The sequence below is a fragment of the Carcharhinus amblyrhynchos genome, chromosome 4 (assembly GCF_965287045.1).
Source record: "Carcharhinus amblyrhynchos chromosome 4, sCarAmb.v2.hapA, whole genome shotgun sequence".
NCBI classification, from domain to species: domain Eukaryota; kingdom Metazoa; phylum Chordata; class Chondrichthyes; order Carcharhiniformes; family Carcharhinidae; genus Carcharhinus; species Carcharhinus amblyrhynchos.
The window spans coordinates 45,643,346-45,663,910 of record NC_137327.1 but is presented as its reverse complement, the minus strand read 5'-3'; the positions used below and the strand labels follow the sequence as shown (position 1 = coordinate 45,663,910).

Here is a 20,565-nt window from a genome sequence, read left to right as displayed (position 1 = left end):
CCTACAGTGCAGGAGGAGGTCATTTGGCCCATTGAGTCTGCACTGACCATAATCCCATCCAGGTCCTATTACTGTCAATCCCCCGACACAAGGGTCAATTTAGTATGGCCAATCAACCTAACCTACACATCTTTGAAGTGTGGGAGGAAACCGGGGCACTCGGAGGAAATCCATGCAGACACAGGGAGGATGAGCAAACTCCAGAGACAGTGACCTGAAGCCAGAATTGAACCTGAGTAGCAGTGCTAACCACTGTGCCACTGGACTGCACATTTCTGAAGGTGGAAGGGCATGTTAGTAGGATGGTGAAAAAGGCATTTGGGACACTTGCCTTTATCAACTGAGGCACAGATTACAAAAGGAGGGAAGTCATGTTGGAATTGTATTGAACTTTGGTGAAGCCACAGCTAGAGTACTGTGTGCAGTTCGGGTCACATTATAGGAAGGTTGTGATTGCACTGGAGGGGGTGCCGAGAAGATTCAGTAGAATGCTGCCTTGGGTGGAACATTTAAGTTATGAAGAGAAGTTGCGTAGGCTTGGGTTGTTTTTGTTGGAGCAGAGAGGACAGAGGGGTGACCCGATTGAAGTGTACAGGATTATGAGAGAAATGGACAAGTGGATAAGGAGAACTGTTCCCCTTAGTTGAAGCATCAGTCATGAGAGGACATAGTTTAAGATGAGGGGCAGGAGGTTTAGGGGGATATGAGGAAAAACTTTTTAAACCTAGAGAGTGGTGACAGTCTGGAATGCACTGCCTGGGAGGGTGGTAGAGGCAGGTTGCCCCACATCCTTTAATATGTACCTGGATGATGAGCAGTTGGCATGTCATAACATCAAACATCTACTGAGACTCCTTTATCCACTCTGCTACATTCTCAAAGAACTCTGATAAATTTGTCAAACACAATTTCCTTTTCATCATGTTCACTCTGCCTGATTGTGTTGTGATTTATTAAATGATATGCAACCATCTCCTGAATATTGAATTCCAGCATCTGCCCAATGACAGGTATTAGGCTAAATGGCCTTTAGTTTCCTGCTTACTGACTCTCTCCTTTCTTGAATTATGTTCACAGCTATCCAATCTGCAGGGACCTTTCAAGGTTCTAGGAAGTTTCGGAAGATTACTATCAATGCATCCACTTCTTTAAAGGCCCTAGGTTCAGGTCAGTAGGTCTGGTGGACTTGTCAGCCTTTCAGCCCTAGTTACTACTTTTTTCCTCGAATGATCATGATTGTTTTCAGTTCCTCCCTCTCTTTTTCCTTCGATTTTCTGAAATTCTTGGTTTTTTTTAAGTCTTCTACTATGAAGAAAGATGCAAATACTTGTTCAAAGTCTCTGCCATTTTCTTGTTTACTATTATTAATTCCTGTTTTATTTTCTTAGGGAGTAATGTTAGTTATTTGCTTCCTTTTATATAATTTTAGAAACTTTCACTGTCATTTTTATATTTCTTGTTTGTTTCTTCTCCAATTCCTCCCTTGTTATTATTCTTTATGCTGTTTTCTAAAGTTTTCCCAATCTTCTGCTTTACAACTAATCTTTGCAGCATTGGACCTTTTTTTCCAATTTGCTACTATCCTTAATTTCCTTAGTTACCAATAATGTATGTCCTTTTCATTGTCTTTTTTCCTCAATCGAATACACATTTGTTGAGAGTTATGAAATATCTCTTCAAATATCTGCCACTGGTCCTCTACCATTTTATCTTTCAACCAATTTTCCCATTTCACTTTAGCCAACTTTGTCTCTGTACCTTTGTAATTGCCTTTAAGTTTAATACAGTAGTTTCAGACCCATTCTTCTCATCCTCAAATGTAAAATTCTATCACTAACTATGATAACTCTTATTAAAAGTATCATTTACAACAAAATCATGAAATCAGATTGGAGGATAAATAATCAAAACTCCACTATTGAAAAAAAGCAAGGTAGAGACAAAACAGGGAATTAAAAATTAGTAACCTGACTTCGGTAGTGGGGAAAATTCTTGAATACATCATGAAAGATTTGATAGGGAAACAGTGGCAGGATTGGACAGAGTCAGCATGGATTTATGTCAGAGAAATCATGGTAGGCTAATTCACTAGAATTCTTCAAGGATATACCTCATAGTCTTGATGAGGGGGAGTCAGTGGATGTGATTTATTTGGACTTTCAGAAGGCTTTCAACAAACTCCCACATAAGAGATTAGCATGTAAAATTAAAGAACATGGGATTGGGGGTGGTGTATTGAGATGTATAGAAAACTGGTTGGCAGACAGGAGAAAAGAATAAGAATAAACAGGTCATCTTCCAAATGACAGACAGTGACTCGTGGAGTACCGCGGGTATCAATGTTGGGACCCCAGCTATTCACTATATATAATAATTTAGGTGAGGGAACTAAATGTAATAACTTCAGATTTGTAGATAGCACAAAGCTGAGTGGGAGAGTGAGCTGTGAGGAGGTTGCAGAGATCTTTCAGTGTGGTTTGGACAAGTTGAGTGAATGGGCAAATAACTGATAAATGGAGTATAATTTGGGTAAATGTGAGGTTATTCAAAAATGGGAAGGCAGATTATTATCCAAATGGCCTTAAATTAGGGGGGGAACGTGCAACGAGACCTGGGTGTCCTTATGCACCAGTTATTGAAGGTAACCATGCAAGTACAGCAAGCAGTAAAAAAGGAAAATTGTATGTTGACCTTCATAATGAGATCATTTGAGAACAGGAGTAGGGACGTCTTGATGAAATCATGCAGAGCCTAGGTGAGGTCACACATGGAATATTGGGTGCAGTTTTGGTCTCCTTAAGTGATAAAAGATGTTCTTGCTCTAGAGGAAGTGCGGGGAAGGTTTACCAGATTGATTTCTGGGACGATGGGACTGACGTACAAGGAGAAATTAGAGTCATTAGGATTGTATTTACTGGAGTTCAGAGAAACGAGGGGGGAGTTTTATAAAAACCTAAGACTAGACAGGCAAGAAGGATGTTTCCAATGGTAGGGTTGTCCAGAATCAGGGGTCACAGTCTGAGGATACAGAGTAGATGTTTAGGACAGAGACAAGGAGGAATGTCTTCACCCAGTGAGTAATAAACCTGTGGAATTTGATCCCACAGAAAGTAGTTGAGGCCATAGCATTGAGTGTTGTCAAGAAGCAGTTAAATAAAACACTTGAAGCAAAGAGGACCAAAGGACATGGGGGGAGAGGCAGGATAAGACTGTTGATTGGATGATCAGCCATGATCATAATGAATGGCAGAACAGGCTGGAAGGATCGAATGGCCTCTGCCTGCTTGCTATGTCTATGTCCTATGCTTCTATTAATTAATTCTATTTAATTACACAGTAAGGTCTAAGATATTCCTGTTGCTGGCTGTTTCCAGAATTTATTGTTCTAACTGTCCCGAATACTCTTGATGAACTCATTCATCAGGTCACCTTTGTCAATTTGATGTTGAACCTATACGATGATTGAAATTTCCCATGATAACTGTAAACCCCATTATTTCTTGATTCATACACTGTTGACCATCTACTGTCAAGAGGTCAGTAAACTGTGGCTTCTTCCTTCTGCTATTTCTTATCTCCATCCAAACTGATGTACACCTTGATCACCCGAACCAAGATAATTTCTCACGACTGCACTAATCCCATCTTTGATTAACAAAGCCACTACTCACCAACCTCCTTTTCCCTTCTTCTGGTCCTTCTAAAACGTCAAACTCCCTTGAATATTCAGATCTCAGCTGTGATCACTTTGCAACAATTTCTCTGTAATGGCTATCATATTCATTTATGCCCAATAAGATTATTAAAACTACAAAGAACAATATCAGAACAGGCCATTCGGCCTCCAAGCCTGCACCGATCATGTGTTCCTAACTAGACCATCCGTTTGTATCCCTCTATTCCCAGTCTGTTCACGTGGCTATCTAGATTAAGTCTTAAATGATCCTAGCGTGTCTGCCTCAATCACCTTGTTTGGTAATGTATTCAAGACCCCCACCACCCTCTGTGTAAAAAACGTCCCCCGCATATCTGTATTGAACCTTACCTGCTCTGATCTTGAACTCGTGACCCCTTGTATTTGTCATTTCTGACCTGGGAAAAAGCTTCCAATTGTTCACCCTATCTATGCCCTTCGTAATTTTATAAACTTCTATAAGGTCGCCCCTTAACCTCCACCTTTCTATGGAGAACTACCCTAGTTTACTCAATCTCACCCCACAGCTGATACCCTCCATCCCAGGCGACATCCTGGTAAACCTTTTCTGCACTCTCTCCAAACCTCCACGTCCTTCTGGTAGTGTGGCAACCAGAACAGGACGCAGTATTCCAAATGTGGCCTAACCAATGTTCTATATAACTGCAACATCATATGCCAACTTTTATACTCTATGCCCCATCCAACAAAGGCAAGCATGCCATATGCCTTCTTCACCATTTTTTCCAACTGTGCTGCCACCTTTAAGGATCTGTGGACTTGCACATCCAGATCCCTCTGAGCGTCTATACTCCTGGTGGTTCTACCATTTACTGCATAGCTCCCCGCTGCATTAAATCTACCAACATGCATCACTTCACATTTATCGGGATTAAATTCCATCTGCCATTTCTCCGCCCAATTTTCCAGCCTATATCCTGCTGTAATCTCTGACAATGTTCATCACTATCCGCAACTCCAGTGATCTTTGTGTCATCCGCAAACTGACTAATCAGACCAGCACTAATCAGATAAGGCACTTTTATGGGATAGACATGTGGGAAATATTTTCAGTTCCAGGCAAGACCAGTATTTGCAAGCATATATCTAAGATAGTCACTAATAGGATCAAATAGGAATTCAGGAGATACTTCTTTACCCAAAGCATGGTTAGAGTATGTAGATGAGGTGACTAACATAGATATATTTAATGAGAAGCATATATGAGAGAAAGGAAAAGAAGGCTATATTGATGGGATTGGATAAAGAATTGTGGGAGAAATCCATCTGGCTTATTAGGTCCATACCATTCCCCTGCTCTATCCCCAAGTTTATTTCCCCCAGATGCCTATCCAATTTCCTTTCCTGCTCCAACAGCCCCAAAGGTAGAAAATTCCAGGACATTGTTATTCCACAAAATTGTTATTCTACAAAATGTTATTCCTCTCATCCCTCCTGCATTCCTTGTCCAAAACCTTAAATTTACATCCTCTAGATCTTGTATGATTGGTTACGAGAATAGTTTGTCTTTATTCAACTCATCCAAACCTGTCATAATCTATATCAGATCTCCTCCCACACACGTTTGTTCCAAAGGTAAAAAGTAGTAACAGAAAAGCCTTAAAAAGCAAACAAAATGAATGAGAAGTCAATCTATTATTGATTGTAAAGGTTGAGGGAATAATACCAGCTTAAGACATGGAAAATTATTTGCCTTGTCCAGGCATCTGGTGGCTTGCCTTATCATCTCAATCAAATACAGTTCTTCACTCAGGACAATGAAGTAGCAGGAATTTTATATAATTTCCAGTCCTTCAGTGAACTATGACTAAGGTGGTCTTTCCCTCTTGTGTCTTCATGGCAGCTGCCCCAAGCATTGGAACTACCTCAAGTTCAGAGTGGAAAGAGACGTAGTAGTTTTTGGCATCTCAACCAATCCATGACACAAGGCACTATGCTCAATGGGCTGTTTACAAGGCTGTACTCTGAGACAAAATATCAACTGGAGTTGGAGGACAATCAACTTGGCAATAGACACAATTTGATCTTCCTAAAACTTGTTGGTCCTCCAGTGCAAAGAGCTGTCCACGTCAGAATGTTGCAGATTGGTGCATTTCAATATCCAGAAATGCATGCTGAGGGATGCACTAAGGTTTGGTGCAGCTACCACAAAGACACAATGGGGAAAGGCCACACCAAGAGATTGGAAATGTTATAAAACCCCTCAGGTGGTATGGTATGTTTGACATGTAATACATAAATCTGTAAATATTAACTATAATTGTAAGTGTAGCAAGTAGCATAAAGTTTTGGATTAAACAGATTTGATTTGTAACTTAGACCATAAGATTTGAGTAATGTCAGCTCTGAACAGTCGTGATGTACTTTTACAAAGGATATTTTAGCGAAAAATGTCCTACAGTGGATTGAAAGCACAGCCTTCTGACTCAGTGACGTAAATGCTCAAACAAAAAACTAGTTGTCATCATCTACCACCATTTAAGTCCCAAGATTCTGGTGGGTTATCAAACAAAATTTGACACTGAGCCATATAAGGAAATATTTGTGGCTCTAGTTATAGTCATGCTTTCAAAAAAAATCACAGGAAATAAAATGTTAACCTCGCAATGATAGGAACGTCAGGCTGTTGGTGTGGGTGAAGCCTCGCCCCGGCCCTCAAGCGGATTCTCAGGCGCCCAGAGGCGGAGAAACTGTTGGGCTGACAACGAAACTTTGAGGTGGGCGAGGCGGGGAGTGGGGGCAGAAAGAGAGCTGGCTCCGCCCGGCTCAACCGAACTGAGCATCTCCTCCCCCGCTAGCACGGCCGCACCACTCTCTGTGCTACAAGCCTTACCCTTGGCTGAGGGAAGCCAGTGCTCTCTGACGGCCAGTAAACATGTCCTGAGAGCGGATCCCGGAAAGTAGCCGCCGGCTCAGGCTCCTTGTGTACTCCCCATCACCATAGTGACAGCTAGAGGACCCCAACCCGACAGGACCCCGCCTGCCCCCTGCTGCCTGTCCTTAGAAAGCGGCAGGCAACTATAAATGGGAGGGCCCGGAGCTAGGGAGAAAATTACATTTAATCTGGGAATCAGGCTGTGGGAACTCCTTTATTCATAGCTGGCTTCTTTTTTTAAAAAAATGTTTTTATTTTATATCATATAACGATTATTCATTTGACCTCACCTTTCATACGGTGCCGCTGATTAGCAGTTATGTAAACAGGGCGATCTACACGGTTTCCCAGAAAGGGAGCGGAGCCGAGGGTTTACAGTCTCTATCACTGAAAACCCAAAGTACGGAAAGCCATTTGCCCATCGAGTCTGCACCGACCACAATCCCACCCGGGCCCTGCCCCTATATACCTTATATTTATCCATTAATCCCTCTAACCTACGCATCTCAGGTTGCTAAGGGGCAATTTTTAACATGGCCAATCAATCTAGTCCGCACATTTTTGGACTGTGGGAGGAAACCGGAGCACCTGGAGGAAACCCACACAGACACAAGGAGAATGTGCAAACTCCACACACAGTGACCCAAGCTGGGAATTAGAACACAGGTCCCTGAAGCTGTGAAGCAGCAGTGCTAACCACTGTGCTACCGTGCCTCCTGAAGTGTGTAACATTGAGATACGTACATTGTGAGCCGTACATCCTGTTAATTGTGGAAGCTGGGCTGTCTCTTGTCCCAAGACTACAAGAAACTTGCCTCTTCTGCCATCGCCAAGCTCTATTTTCTACTCAGTGAAACGTTTGAAAGTAAAAGTAGTGACTCCTCTTGCCCATTTCCCCTCCCCTTCTCTCACCCCTTTCTCTCTCCCTCCTCTTGCCCCTTTCCCCCTATCCCTTTCCCCCTCCTCTCACCCCTTTAGCCCCTTGCCCCTTTCCCCACTCCTCTCGCCCCTTCCCCCCACTCTCATCCCTTCCCTCTTTCCCCCCTCACCCCTTTTCCCATCCCTCTCACCCCTTTCTCCCTCCTCTCACCCCTTTCTCCCTTCTCTCGCCCATTTCCCCCTCCTCCTCTCGCCTATTTCCCCCCTCCTCCTCTCACCCATTTCCCCCCTCGCCCAGTTCCCCTTCCTCCTGTCGCCCATTTCCCCCTCTCCTCCTCTTGCTCATTTCCCCTCCTCCTCTTGCCCATTTCCCCCCTTCTCATCTCGCCTATTTCCCCATCTCCTCCTCTCACCCATTTCTCCCTCCTCCTCCTCGTCCATTTCCCCCTCTCCTCCTCTTAGCCACCCCCCTTTTGCCTACCCCCTCCTCTTGCCCACCCCTCTTCTCACTTACCCCACCTCCTCTCGCCCACCCCTCCTCCTCCTCCTCTCGCCCATCCTTCCATTCCCCAATCCCTGTCCCCCATATCCGCCCACCTCCCCAATTCCCCCCGTCCTTCCCCCATTCCCCCCCGTCCTTCCCCCGTTCCCCCCGTCCTTCCCCCGTTCCCCCGTCCTTCCCCCATTCCCCACATCCTCCCTCCCATCCTTCCCCCCTTCCCCCCCCACGACCTCCTCCCCCGTCCTCCCCCCTCGCCCCCCCCGTCCACCCCTCCCTGTCCACCTCCCCGTCCACCCCCCTCGCCCCCCCATCCACCCCCCTTCGCCCCCCTCGCCCCCCTCGCCCCCCCGCCCCCTTGCCCCCCACCTTCGCCTCGCCCCCCCCACCTTCGCCTCGCCCCCCCACCTTCGCCTCGCCCCCCCCACCTTCGCCTCGCCCCCCCCACCTTCGCCTCGCCCCCCCCACCTTCGCCTCGCCCCCCCCCACCTTCGCCTCGCCCCCCCCCCACCTTCGCCTCGCCCCCCCCCCACCTTCGCCTCGCCCCCCCCCACCTTCGCCTCGCACCCCCCCACCTTCGCCTCGCCCCCCCCACCTTCGCCTCGCACCCCCCCCACCTTCGCCTCGCCCCCCCCCCACCTTCGCCTCGCCCCTCCCCCCACCTTCGCCTCGCCCCCCCCCACCTTCGCCTCGCCCCCCCCCCCACCTTCGCCTCGCCCCCCCCACCTTCGCCTCGCCCCCCCCCCACCTTCGCCTCGCCCCCCCCCACCTTCGCCTCGCCCCCCCCCACCTTCGCCTCGCCCCCCCCCCACCTTCGCCTCGCCCCCCCCCCACCTTCGCCTCGCCCCCCCCCCACCTTCGCCTCGCCCCCCCCCCACCTTCGCCTCGCCCCCCCCACCTTCGCCCCGCCCCCCCCTCACCCCGCCCCCCCCTCACCCCGCCCCCCCTCACTTCGCCCCGCCCCCCCCTTCACCCCCCCTTCGCCTCGCCCCGCCCCCCTTCGCCTCGCCCCGCCCCCCTTCGCTTCGCCCCGCCCCCCTTCGCCTCGCCCCGCCCCCCCTTCGCCTCGCCCCGCCCCCCCTTCGCCTCGCCCCGCCCCGCGCCTCTACCCGCGCCCCCTGCCCCCTGGTGGGTACTGACAGTTTGGGCGGAAGGACTACAATTCCCAGCACCCTCCACGCCGCTGAACGTCCTTTATGTCAACACGTTCGGGTGTCCCCGACAGCCAATCAGTTGCCGAATCGGCCGACGCGTTGACGCGTCCCTGTTGCCGCGGTGCTACCCGGGAGTTGTAGTCCTGTCTCCTTTGGCCAGCGCTGGGAGGTGGCATCAGCCGGACTCCATCCCCCGTCAGTCTCAGCGCTTCCCTCCCCCCCCCCGCGGCCCCGGGCGGCGCGGCAGCCAATCAGCTGCTGGTATAATACGTTCGTTATCCGGGATATACACACAATAGGATCCAAGATGGCCGAGTTTGGAGCTTCAAACCACGGGGACTCGGCGTTGAATTATCAAGAAAAAGAGTTAAACGAGAGATTGAAGCGCCTCTACCCAGCTGTGAATGAAGATGAGACCCCTCTGCCTCGATCGTGGAGCCCGAAGGACAAGTACAACTATATCGGACTGTCGCAAAACAACCTCCGTGTTCATTATAAAGGTAGTCTCGGTGGAATAATCTAGGTTAATCCTGTAAAAAAGGGTAACCGACCGGCGATCGTGTTGTGAATAAGTGATTTTTTTTCCAGCCCGTTTTAGGGGCGATGATTGGCACTGTGACAAGTAACGATCTTAATGTTAATCGACGTCACCGATCTGCCTCTGAGCTCCTGAAAATATTTCCTTTTATATTAACATTTGTGTTTTTAAAATGATTCCAAACGTCCTTTCCAAATATGTGATTTTTTTTTCCCAGTGGTACCCCATTTCTGGCGCTGTGCCCGTTTGCTGAAGTGATTACCAAATGATTTTTGAACAACAAAGTGCAGATCGTCTCAATGGTGGCAGTGCAGTATCGTATTTTGTAGTTGCTTAAAATAAACATCCCTTTTTGGCTGAGCTTCGTGTATTGTTTAAAACTAACAATTTTGTTTGCTGTCATCTGACAGTGTAGTCACTTCTGTATACGCGGGTATAGTGCATTTTTTATCTGTTAAATGTTTCGACAACGGCTCGGTTAAGATGGATTTGCAAAAGAAAAAAATATGTATTTGTTCCCTTATTGGTTCTCTTTGTTTTAACACTGACGCAATTCCATGGCGAGAGGTTGTTGGCTTTGAATAATTCAGCTGCTAAAATTGCGTCAGGTGCCTTTTCCGAACGTGATTATTGTTTTTTTGCTAAATCAGGTCATGGAAAAAATCACAAAGATGCTGCATCGGTTCGTGCAACGCACCCGATCCCCGCTGCTTGTGGCATATATTACTTCGAGGTGAAGATCGTTAGCAAAGGCAGAGATGGGTAAGTCCATTGCTGCCAGTTCTGACATTACGTGACTTTTTTTTCACGGCGGTGGACGATTCCTTTTAGTAATTGCAGCTTTCATTGCTTTGCAGGTATATGGGAATTGGATTGTCAGCCCAGGGTGTCAATATGAACCGACTGCCCGGTAAGTCATGGTTTTGTCATTATTGTTGGTGTTTAAAAATTTTGGATGGTTTGAGTACAAAATAAAGCAAATACAATTTTTTTTGCCGTTTTTTATTGAGAGGCACGATGAAGTACGCTCTTAATTCCTGCCTGAAGGTTCCGATGGTCTGGGACGATCAGGATCCATCTGTCTCTAAGATGTGATTTCTTTTGATTTTTCCATACCCAGTAAATCAGGAATCGTGGTCACGTGCCCTTTCCTGGTATATTTGTTGACATTATTAGCATGCGATCACGTGATAACTGCAAGCATTCCGGGGAATTGGCTGTCTTTGCAGCAGAGGCGGCTGAAAGAAAGCATTGTGTGTTGCTTGTTAATAGATATCTGTAGGTGTTATATTAATGTCTATGGTAATCCAAGCTGTCCAGTGTGGCTGTACTAATTTGATTTTGAAAAAGGATGTAAAAGTCTGAGATCACGTACCAACCAACACTAATGAGAACCACAGTCTGTCAGTATTTCACAAATGTAATAAAGTTTGGTAATCCTTGAGTAGGTTCATTGAAAGGCTGAAACAGTATTTATACCAAAAACATTTGCCAAAATGTCTAAATTAGCTTCGACAGTTTTCAGTGCTAGTTTAGTCTCGAGCTCTGTGAGGTGCTGATGATACATGACATCAGTACGAATATTATTTTACATGTAAAGTTCTAAACTGCATTCCTGAACACTAGTGCTAAAGCTCAGTGACACACTGACACTCCACATCAGAGACATTAAGAATGAGCAATTTTGGCTGCAACATTGGGGAAAAAGTAGTTTCAATAGCAGCCAATTCAGTACCAACTGACTCAAGAACAGCTTCTTCCCTGGTGCCATCAGACTTTTGAATGGACCAACCTTATTACATTGATATTTCTCTACGTCTCAGTTATGAGTGCAACACCACATTTAGCACCCTCTCCTTTCTTTCTTTGCTATGTACTCTATGAATGGTATATTTTGTCAATATAACATGCAAGAAACAGTACTCTTCACTCTGTACCAATTCATGGAACAATAATAAATCAATTTCTAAGCTAGTAATTTTCAAACTTTTTGTCTGAAGGACCCACTTTCAAATGGATTAATGTGCATGCTCCCCCCTAAATTATATTGGCACCAATTTGATAGCTTTCTTCTTTGAATTTAAACTTCAAAACTTCTCCTGAACTCTGCGCCCACTGCCATTCTGGATAGCTGCAATTCCATCTGACAATCATCCTGCTACTCTTAGCACTCCTCTATGCTCTTTCTCCTCCAAGGTGAAATGGTCCACCTACTCTGCATACATGTTGCTCAGACTCCATTCCTACCTCCAAACATGGTCCCATTCACCACGTATTTGCTCACTGCTTCGCTTGTTCATGGACAGCCTGTAAGATCTATCCAATCTGAGTTTGGAAACCATTGTCCTAAGTTGCCCAAATCTTGTGTGAACGCATAACCACATTGAAAAGATGGCACTTAAAATTGGAATTAACGATATTTTACCTGTCCAAAGTGAAACGACATTTTGTCAACAGTGGTGTTGAACACTTGATATTGTCAGTTATATTCAAATTAGCACATATGCAATATTTCTCTTGGCATTTCAATTTGACCAGTTGCTGGGACGTTTTTAATTTTTTGAGGCACAATACTGAATTAATTGTGATTAATAAAATTGAAACTGAGAAAAACTGCCAGATATGGACAACTTGGAGTCTTTATAATTTCAAATTGAGAGATTGTAGAAATATTCAGAAACAACAAGGTACATACTGGCTTGTTAGCTATGTGTCATTGTGTATTTTTTTCAGGAATTGGGTGATGAGTTTAAATTGCATTTTTGACTTGATTAATATACGAAACATGTTTATTGATTTTTTTTTTCACCTGACATTCAGTATTTCAGAATTCCTTTCCATCACTTCATCAAATGTAAAGAGCTGCTGCAAAGAGCTTTCTTTCCTTTCTCCTCCCCTAAATGTGATGACTCACATTGTCAGCGTCCATTGATTCTTAACCAATCATCTTACCCAGTTCCTTTTTAGATGTGCAAATCTAGACAGAACATAACTGCGGGTACATTTTTTTTGAAAGTGCTTTTGTAGGAGAATCATAATTTACTTAATTCCACTCTTGCCGATTGCTGATATATCTGGTTTCCTGAAGCAGAAGTTTGGTTCTCATTCAAAATAGACAATCTGGCCAGTAATTTTTTTCTTCCTTTGTTGACCTCTGTATGCTGAGATTAGGTGTAGTACAGTTGAGATCAATATACACCGGAAATTAAACTTGGAATCATTTGAGCATTGTAGCAGACTATTTGACTCATTACACCTCTGCTAGCTCTTCTAAAGTGTTGTCCAACGAGTTACACCTCCCTGCTGTTAACCTTTATACATGGAGATAGTTTCCAATTTTGTGTGCAGATTTATATCTGAGTCCCTTTTGAACATTACTATTGAATCTGCATCAACCGCCCTTTCAGGGAGTGCATCGTAGTTCATAACAACCCACTAATTAAATTTACAAATTATTTTAAATCTGAGTCCTCTGATTACTGAACGTTGTCATTGAAAACGGTTTATTCTTATAAAATCAATCTTTTATGATTTGACCATGTGTAAAATTTCCCATATGCTTTTAGGACAACCTGCACCATATGGCTTTGGAACACAAGGATGGGCTGTTACTTACAGGGTCTTTCATGGAATGCAAACAGACTTTATTATACCAGAATCCATATTGGATACATTTTTTGGGGTCTTCAGGTTTTTTGGGGGGTGCAGTGGTTAGTACAACTGCCTCACAACACCAGGGACCTGGGTTCATTTCTGGCCTCCTCCATCTGTGTGGAGTTTGCACGTTCTCTCCGTGTCTGTGTGGGTTTCCTCCGGGTGCTTTGGTTTCCTCCCATGGTCTAAAGAAGTGCAAGTTAGATTGATTGATTGGCTGTGTTCAATTGCCTCTTATTGTTAGGGAGATTAGCAGGGTGAATGTGTGGGGTTATGGATATAGGGTCTGGTAAATACGTGGGGCTATGGGGATAGGGCCTGGGTGGGATTGTTGTTGGTGCAGATTCATTGGGCTGAATGACGTTTTCCTGCATGTAGGAATATTTTCCTTCCTTTGCACTTTCTGCACTGTGGGAATTCTATGAATATACATGTAGTTCCTCCAAATGAGAAAAAATATATCTTGGGCCATTAAGATAGTGAAAAGAATTATGAGGAATAGATTGAAGTGGAGCAGAAGGTTGATGGGATAATTTTGAAAGGAAAAGAGAGAATGCCAAGTGAATTGGTTTTGGATGAAGGCCCACAAAAAAAAGGCATGAATAATACTTCCAATAAGAGAAAAGGTAGTAATGTGTTATAAAAAGAATAAAGGATGTGATTGAGACCATATACATGTAGGGAGTTCACGGCGCTTGACAAGGCAAGGGCTGATGAAAGTGCCGTACTTGAAGCAAGGGGCGACATACCCCGTAAATGCTCTAGATTAACTAACCTTCATGAAAGAAGCATGGGAGATGGTGGTGAGGTGTGTGCTTGAGGAGTGAAGGTTCTTGTTATGACATTCAAAGAATCAGTTTGACAGGTGATCAAGTTTGTGTTAGGTGCAGGAAAAGAATTAGCAAATCGGCAGTTCTGTGGAGATCGAAAAACGTGGCTTTGATAACTGAGCTGATACAGGGTCAGCACAACTTGGAATTGACCAGAAGGCCAACATTATTTGTTATATGGTTCATCCTGAGCAGGCATGTGCGGATGTGGCACTAATAAGAAAAAGACTCAATCAATTTTGTTTAAATTTGGACCATAGAATGATGCAGCATCGCAGATTTGACCCAACATGCTTGAGCTGTTTTCTTTGAAAGTGCTATCCAATTAATATCTTTTTCTCCAGAGCCATACAGTTTTTCCCTTTCAAAAAGCAATTGGATGAATAATTGAAAGATACTGTTGAATCCTCTTCTGCCATCCTTCCGGGCAGTGCATTCTAGATCATAACTTGCTACATAAAATCATTTTTACCAACTCAATTCCGGTTCCTTTGCTAACTACTGTAAACTTAATGTTTTTAATTGTTATACAGAGTTCAAAATAATATATTTGCTTGTGGTGGAATATTGTGACAATTTAATGGTTAGGTTATTGTTTTGGATCTCAACAGTTCAGTAATCCTGGATCATGATCATTCGTGTTCAACAGAATATGAAATTGCAAACTAGATCAAAGTTTTCATGTGCAATGGGGTATTTGTGTTTCATGCAATAATGAACTGTGCAAGAAATTGTTTTGAAAGAGATATGTAATATATTAAAGCAAGATAATATATTGCATAACTAACATAAGTATGTAGCTAGTTATTTTGTATTTCAAAATTACAAATATAGAGCTTTAGGTAACTTCTGTGCTTTATCACAAGCAGAATATAATTGTTGTTCAGCCTCCAGACAAATTTCCATTCTTTGATAAAATAAGGACTTTAACTAAAGGCTTTAACAGTCTTTTTAATAAACTGATCTGTTTTATTACACAGCATTCTTCTTACTAAAAGTTAAATCTATTTGAACAATGATCTAATACCTTTGATTTGAAGTTGCACTTGAATATTCAAAATTTAGCCTCATGTACATAGATTGAAATCTATTAATTTTTTTCAGATATAAAATGACTGAATGTGTTTCATCTCTACTTCATGGTCATGCTGCAATATGTTGTAGCTTCTTGGAATCTGTGTTCGCTTTTCACTATGGTGAAGGTATACCAGCACTTGAGAAACATAGCATTTGTGCAAGTGTTTGAAAATCAGGCTCCAGCAATTGTGATCCCAGGGCATACTGAACACTGGGGCATGGAAATATCGCTGATCATGGAAGCTAGAGACCCGAAGAGCACTCTTGATTTTCCTGGCCTACAGAGAGTGCTAGTGAAAGACCTTTGCTGCCTTCAGCCAGCAGTTTCCATTTACCTTTTGTTGCCAAATTTCCCAAGCACTGGGAGATCTGGATGGCAGTTCTTAAATTTAAATAAGATCCCTAATTGCATTTTGGGCACCTAATTTAAATCAAATTAAGTGTACTTGTCCCAAGATGGGGAATACACACTGTAATTCATCACTGCAAAATGGCAACAAGCATGTATGTGGTGAGGTACATTCCCTGTTTTTTTTTCTAGTTTAATTCCCACCCTATTTGTTGAAATGTTAATATTGCTTGGTACTTTCTGCATCCCTTGCCTGTCAATTTCTGCTGCTTTTGTCTCAAGTGCATTCATTTTCTTTTCACTACTAAAGTAATGACTGAGCTATTTTTAGATTGTTGATTGCTAACTGGGGGAAGGGATCTGTCTACCTGGGGGAAGTGATCTGCTGTGGAAGAATGCTCCTATGGTTTGGGTGTGATGAATTTTACTGTTAGACATCCACTTTGCTGTTCAATTCCACAGGACTGCCTTTCATATGGTTCAATGTCATCCTGTCTGAATGTAGCCAGAACATCTTCAATGATTGCTTCTCTTCCCATCTGCTCACTGTCATTTACAAATCTATCTTTAGGAGCCTTCTCTCCAACTGTATACTTCCACTTGGTGATGTCCACACACGGTGGCATTCATGTGTACACAAAGGATACCCAGACGAATTTCTCCACCAGTTGTCTAAACTCCCTCAGTGTTGTCCTGCTGCTTATGAAGTTTGATGTGCTGCAACTAAGCGCTGAGAAGACTGAAGTTAAATTTATGATTGATTCTACACCCTCGCAGGCACATACTCAAAACCAGACTTTTCATAACCTTGATGAAAGCAAAATACTGTGAATGCTGGAATCTGAAACAAAAACTGAACATGCTAGAAAATATCAGCAGGTCTAACAGCATCTGTGAGCAGTTCTTCACCTGACGAAGGAGCAGAGCTCCAAAAGCTAGTGGCGTTTGCTACAAATAAACCTGTTGGACTTTAACCTGGTGTTGTGAGACTTCTTACTATGTTTACCCCAGTCCAACGCCGGCATCTCCACGTCACGAGACAGTAGAGCCAGTGTTTCGAGTCTAGATGATGCTTTGTCAAAGCGGCTCTGATGAAAGGTCATCCAGACTTAACATTTGCTCTATTTTCTCTTCACAGATGCTGTCAGACCTGCTGAGATTTTCTAGCATTTTCTGTTTTCATAACCCTTGATCATGTTCGATCAAGAACCTTATACTCCATCTGAATTCTTAGTGATCTCTGCAGCACACCCTACCTTTGCTGTCCCTCCAATCTTTTGCTGCTGAAGCTTATGGAGATAGTCAGGCCTGGACTTGGTTGCTGTAATGTTGTTCTTGCTCCCTTTCCATCCTCTGCCCTGCGTAAGCACTAATTTGTCCTGAACTCTGCATGTTTGCCTCAAACCAAGCCCACTTCCTCAAGTTCTTCCTGATTTACATTGACTCCCCGGTTCACAATATTTCAAGTCTTTGTTGTCTTTATGTCCTTTTAATGCCTTAGCCTTCCTTTAACCTTTCTGAACTCTTTCTCTCAAATTTTTTAACTGGTTCAGTATCCATTTTTCATATACGCAGTGGTGTGTGCTTGGCTTTTTTATTAATATATTGAAGCACAGATTAACATTTTTGTTGGAACATTCAGAGGGTTTGTGGTGGTAACGTACTGTAAGCTCTGGATTGTTTGGTTTAATTTCCCTTTAATTAATCTTTTCTTGGTCCTTATCTCATTGAAGTTCCCAAGGTTGCCATTTTATCTCATGCCTTCCAACATTTTGGGGTAAAGAAGTTCATATTTCTTGTTTGGATAAGCAGTTTTGTTTGCACTGTCCCCACTGACATGATAAATTTTATTGCGGCGGTTACCAATTTCCCACAGTTTTCCCCTTTTCAAGCTGTTGACTTTGCCTCGTATTTTTCCAGGATGCCAGTTCTGATAAGTAATCAGGAGTGCGAGCTATGAGACTAGAGCATTACTACATAGAGTAGTCCATTCAGCCATTTGAGTCTGCTCCACCATTCGTTGAGATCATGACTGACCTGATATGATAATGCTCAACTCTACTTTCCTACCTTATCTCCAAACCCTTGATTTGCTTACTGAGTAAAACTTGTCCATCTCAGCCTTGAAGGTATTTAATGACTCTGCTCTGGTGATGCTTTTTCCCTTTCTAGCGCAGGGACACAGATAAACAAAGTATGCTTGTGGCTGAGATCAGCTAACATGTCACAGACATCAGATGGAAGCTTTGGACTGCATAATTTAGTATAAATCTCAAACAATGCATTTACCTATTATTAAAGAATGCTGTTGTGTAGTTGACCACATTTTGTGCTGAAATGGTGAGGTTCGCTGCTAAGTTCTGTACAGGGTAATCGTAACAGAAATCTTATGTTTTTAAAGTCATTTATATTCATTATAGTAAAGAATGAAAGGAAAGAACTGTAAATTATATAATCACATGTCAAGTTGATGCTAATATTGATCCTAATCACAAAACAAATTCAACATATGATACTGATTGAAAATCCAGTGGCAACCAAACGTTGGTATGCAGCAGGATTTACACTGTTTTAGTTCTAGATTTAGTGTAATTATACTTTCGAAGCCACTGTGCTTCATTATGTTTGGTTTCAACATGATTCAAACCTAGTTACCGCTCCATGTGATCCCAGTTATTCTTGGATGATGGTCATGAGCTAATTTAGTTGTGCCTGTGTGTATGTCAAGTGCTTGTGAGTTCAGAGAAAACTGAAGGAACCAGTGTGTCCTTAGCATTGATTTTTCTTCCTCTTTTAGTTTTCACCCCACCATAACCCCACCAAGGATCTATATGCTGCTGCTCGGCAACTTGTTCCACAAGCGGGGGTCGATTTTCGCATGCAATTGGTAATACTCAGCTGCAGCCTTTTCTGACCCCATTACCCTCTATACTATCAGATAAATTGCCTGACAGCAAATATTGGTTGAGTTACCAGCCATTATTGACTGGTCAATATTGGTAAGACCAAAGCCACCCCTACCATGGGCCTTACCTCTAGGGCAAACTAGACTTCTCACTAGCTTCTTTTGACCTTCTGCTAACCATTAAACCTTGCACCCTATCACTATCACCAATAATTTAGCAGTAAAATGACAAAGCTAAAAAATGTTACAGAGCTGCTAAAACTTGAATATGTCATTTTGTTCCTCTTGACAATACTGTGCCAATACTTATCTTCCTGACCTGCTTTCATCTGCAACGAATAAGCCTTACTTCTCCAAATTTGTGTTGCATGTAGCCTGTCCTGAATCTGCTTAGCCTACGTAATTTTGTATTTCATCCTCATCTTTACGCTATCCTGTTTTTACTGGCTAACATTGCTGCCTGCCGTCAGGTGTACTGGAAGGATTTGCAGGTTGATAATCAACCTGCTTGGCGACATTCTGAACACATGAAGTGAGACTTGACCCAAAGGTAGGGACACTACCACTGTGCCACAAGATCTACCTGGCTGTTGCCTTATACCTGCACTCTGCTGTCCCTTTGTTTGCTCTCATTCTTTCTCTTGATTCCAGCTTTCAAGCAGTCCCCTCCCTTGCCACATAAGACTATAAGACATAAGAGCAGAATTACGCCGCTCGGTCCATCGAGTCTGCTTTGCCATCCAATCATGGCTGTTTTGTTTTTGTGGCATAGGTTGCAAGCGTCTCACTTGTGCAGCCTGAAATTCTTAACCTCTGGAACCTTTTCAAAAATCATTCCTTTAACAAAATTTTCAGTCATGCATTTTAATTCCAGTTCGAGCCAACAGTCTTTCGTCTACATAATAGGGTACTTCTTCATATTAAAAGTACTGGATACATGCAGTTTATTATTGTTATGTTCCTATCAACGTTGCTTAATGTGCTTCACGTACCAGTGCCTATTACTCTTCAATTAAGAAAATAGCAACAGTTAAACAGTTTCACATTTTGAAACATAAATTTTAGTGTTTAGATACACTAAAAATATGCACTCAGCCTTCCTTTCAACGATTCCATCATATTTCGATCTCTATATTCATGAAGAGAGCTACCTGTATAAACTTGTCATACTACAAGTGCAGCAAGTGAGAAGAGGCTCTACAGTAGCACAGTTGGTGTGAGGGTATAATTACAATGTGATCAGATTTTGGAAACAGTTTCAGTATGATATGGACATGGCAATTTATTATGGAAATGTAAAATTTGAGAGAATGTACAACTTCAACATGCCCTGATCTAATTTCTGTAATCCTTTAGCCTTGTTTCAAATGATGACTCAAATTATTTGACTCACTGTGTGGAACACGCACTAAATGTATTTTTTATTGTTTTACTTGCCGATTGCTTTATTATTTAGATGAGCACTTGAAATGCCATAGCATACAAGGCTACAGACCAAGTGCTGAAATTTTCTGTTCTCGTTCGCAACGGGGATTTTCCGGTGCCCCTGAAAATGAATGGAGTTTTTGCTGGTATGCCAAATTTTCCGCTCTAGCTCACGATGGTTCCTCTGGGATGAGACTGGAGGATCCAGCCTGATTACTTTACTGCATGAGATACAAATTTAAGGACTCAGTTACTTCTGAATTTCCATTATGGATGCTAATCACTATGAAAGTTCAAATATAAAGTAACTGTATGTTTTTAAAATGGGATATAAATTCATTTTAACAATTTTCTTAAATGTTGTAACAGAGCAAAGAGCTGCAAAATGATTACGTTGAAAAATATTTAGACATTTAAATCATTGGGTGGGTTAAGTAAGTTGGTGCGGAGTGTTTTAACCAGAAGATTAAGAAAAAACAGTCATGAACACCAAAAACATTGAGTAATGTAGTGAAATGAAAGGACGAACTTTTTCACGAGTTCAGTTTTGTTATATACAGTCTTTGCCAGGTTATTTAGCCACACCGATCCTGTAATGAACAAAATATACTTTTTACATGATTTTCATTGTTGAGCTTATCAAATATAGGGTTGCACAAAATCAT

The 20,565-nt window shown here is 43.0% G+C and overlaps 2 protein-coding genes across 4 annotated transcripts in view; one reads left to right on the top strand and one right to left on the bottom strand.

Moving 5' to 3' along the window:
• Positions 1-6,648, bottom strand: part of tsnaxip1 (translin-associated factor X interacting protein 1) — a 68,780-nt gene extending 62,132 nt beyond the window's left edge. The window contains exon 1 of the mRNA XM_080187073.1: positions 6,549-6,648. Coding sequence (XP_080043199.1) covers positions 6,549-6,592 — 44 coding nt within the window. The 5' untranslated portion in view covers positions 6,593-6,648. The remainder of the gene's footprint in view (positions 1-6,548) is intronic.
• A 2,781-nt stretch (positions 6,649-9,429) lies between these two features.
• The window catches only part of ranbp10 (RAN binding protein 10), a 140,429-nt gene continuing 129,293 nt past the window's right edge, over positions 9,430-20,565 (top strand). For 2 of the 3 annotated variants that reach the window (XM_080187071.1, XM_080187070.1), the window contains exons 1-3: positions 9,430-9,622; positions 10,311-10,422; positions 10,518-10,570. In XM_080187071.1, the coding sequence (XP_080043197.1) occupies positions 9,430-9,622; positions 10,311-10,422; positions 10,518-10,570 (358 nt within the window). Of the gene's footprint in view, positions 9,623-10,310; positions 10,423-10,517; positions 10,571-20,565 lie in introns of those variants that run through there. The other variant, XM_080187072.1, reaches the window with a different exon arrangement.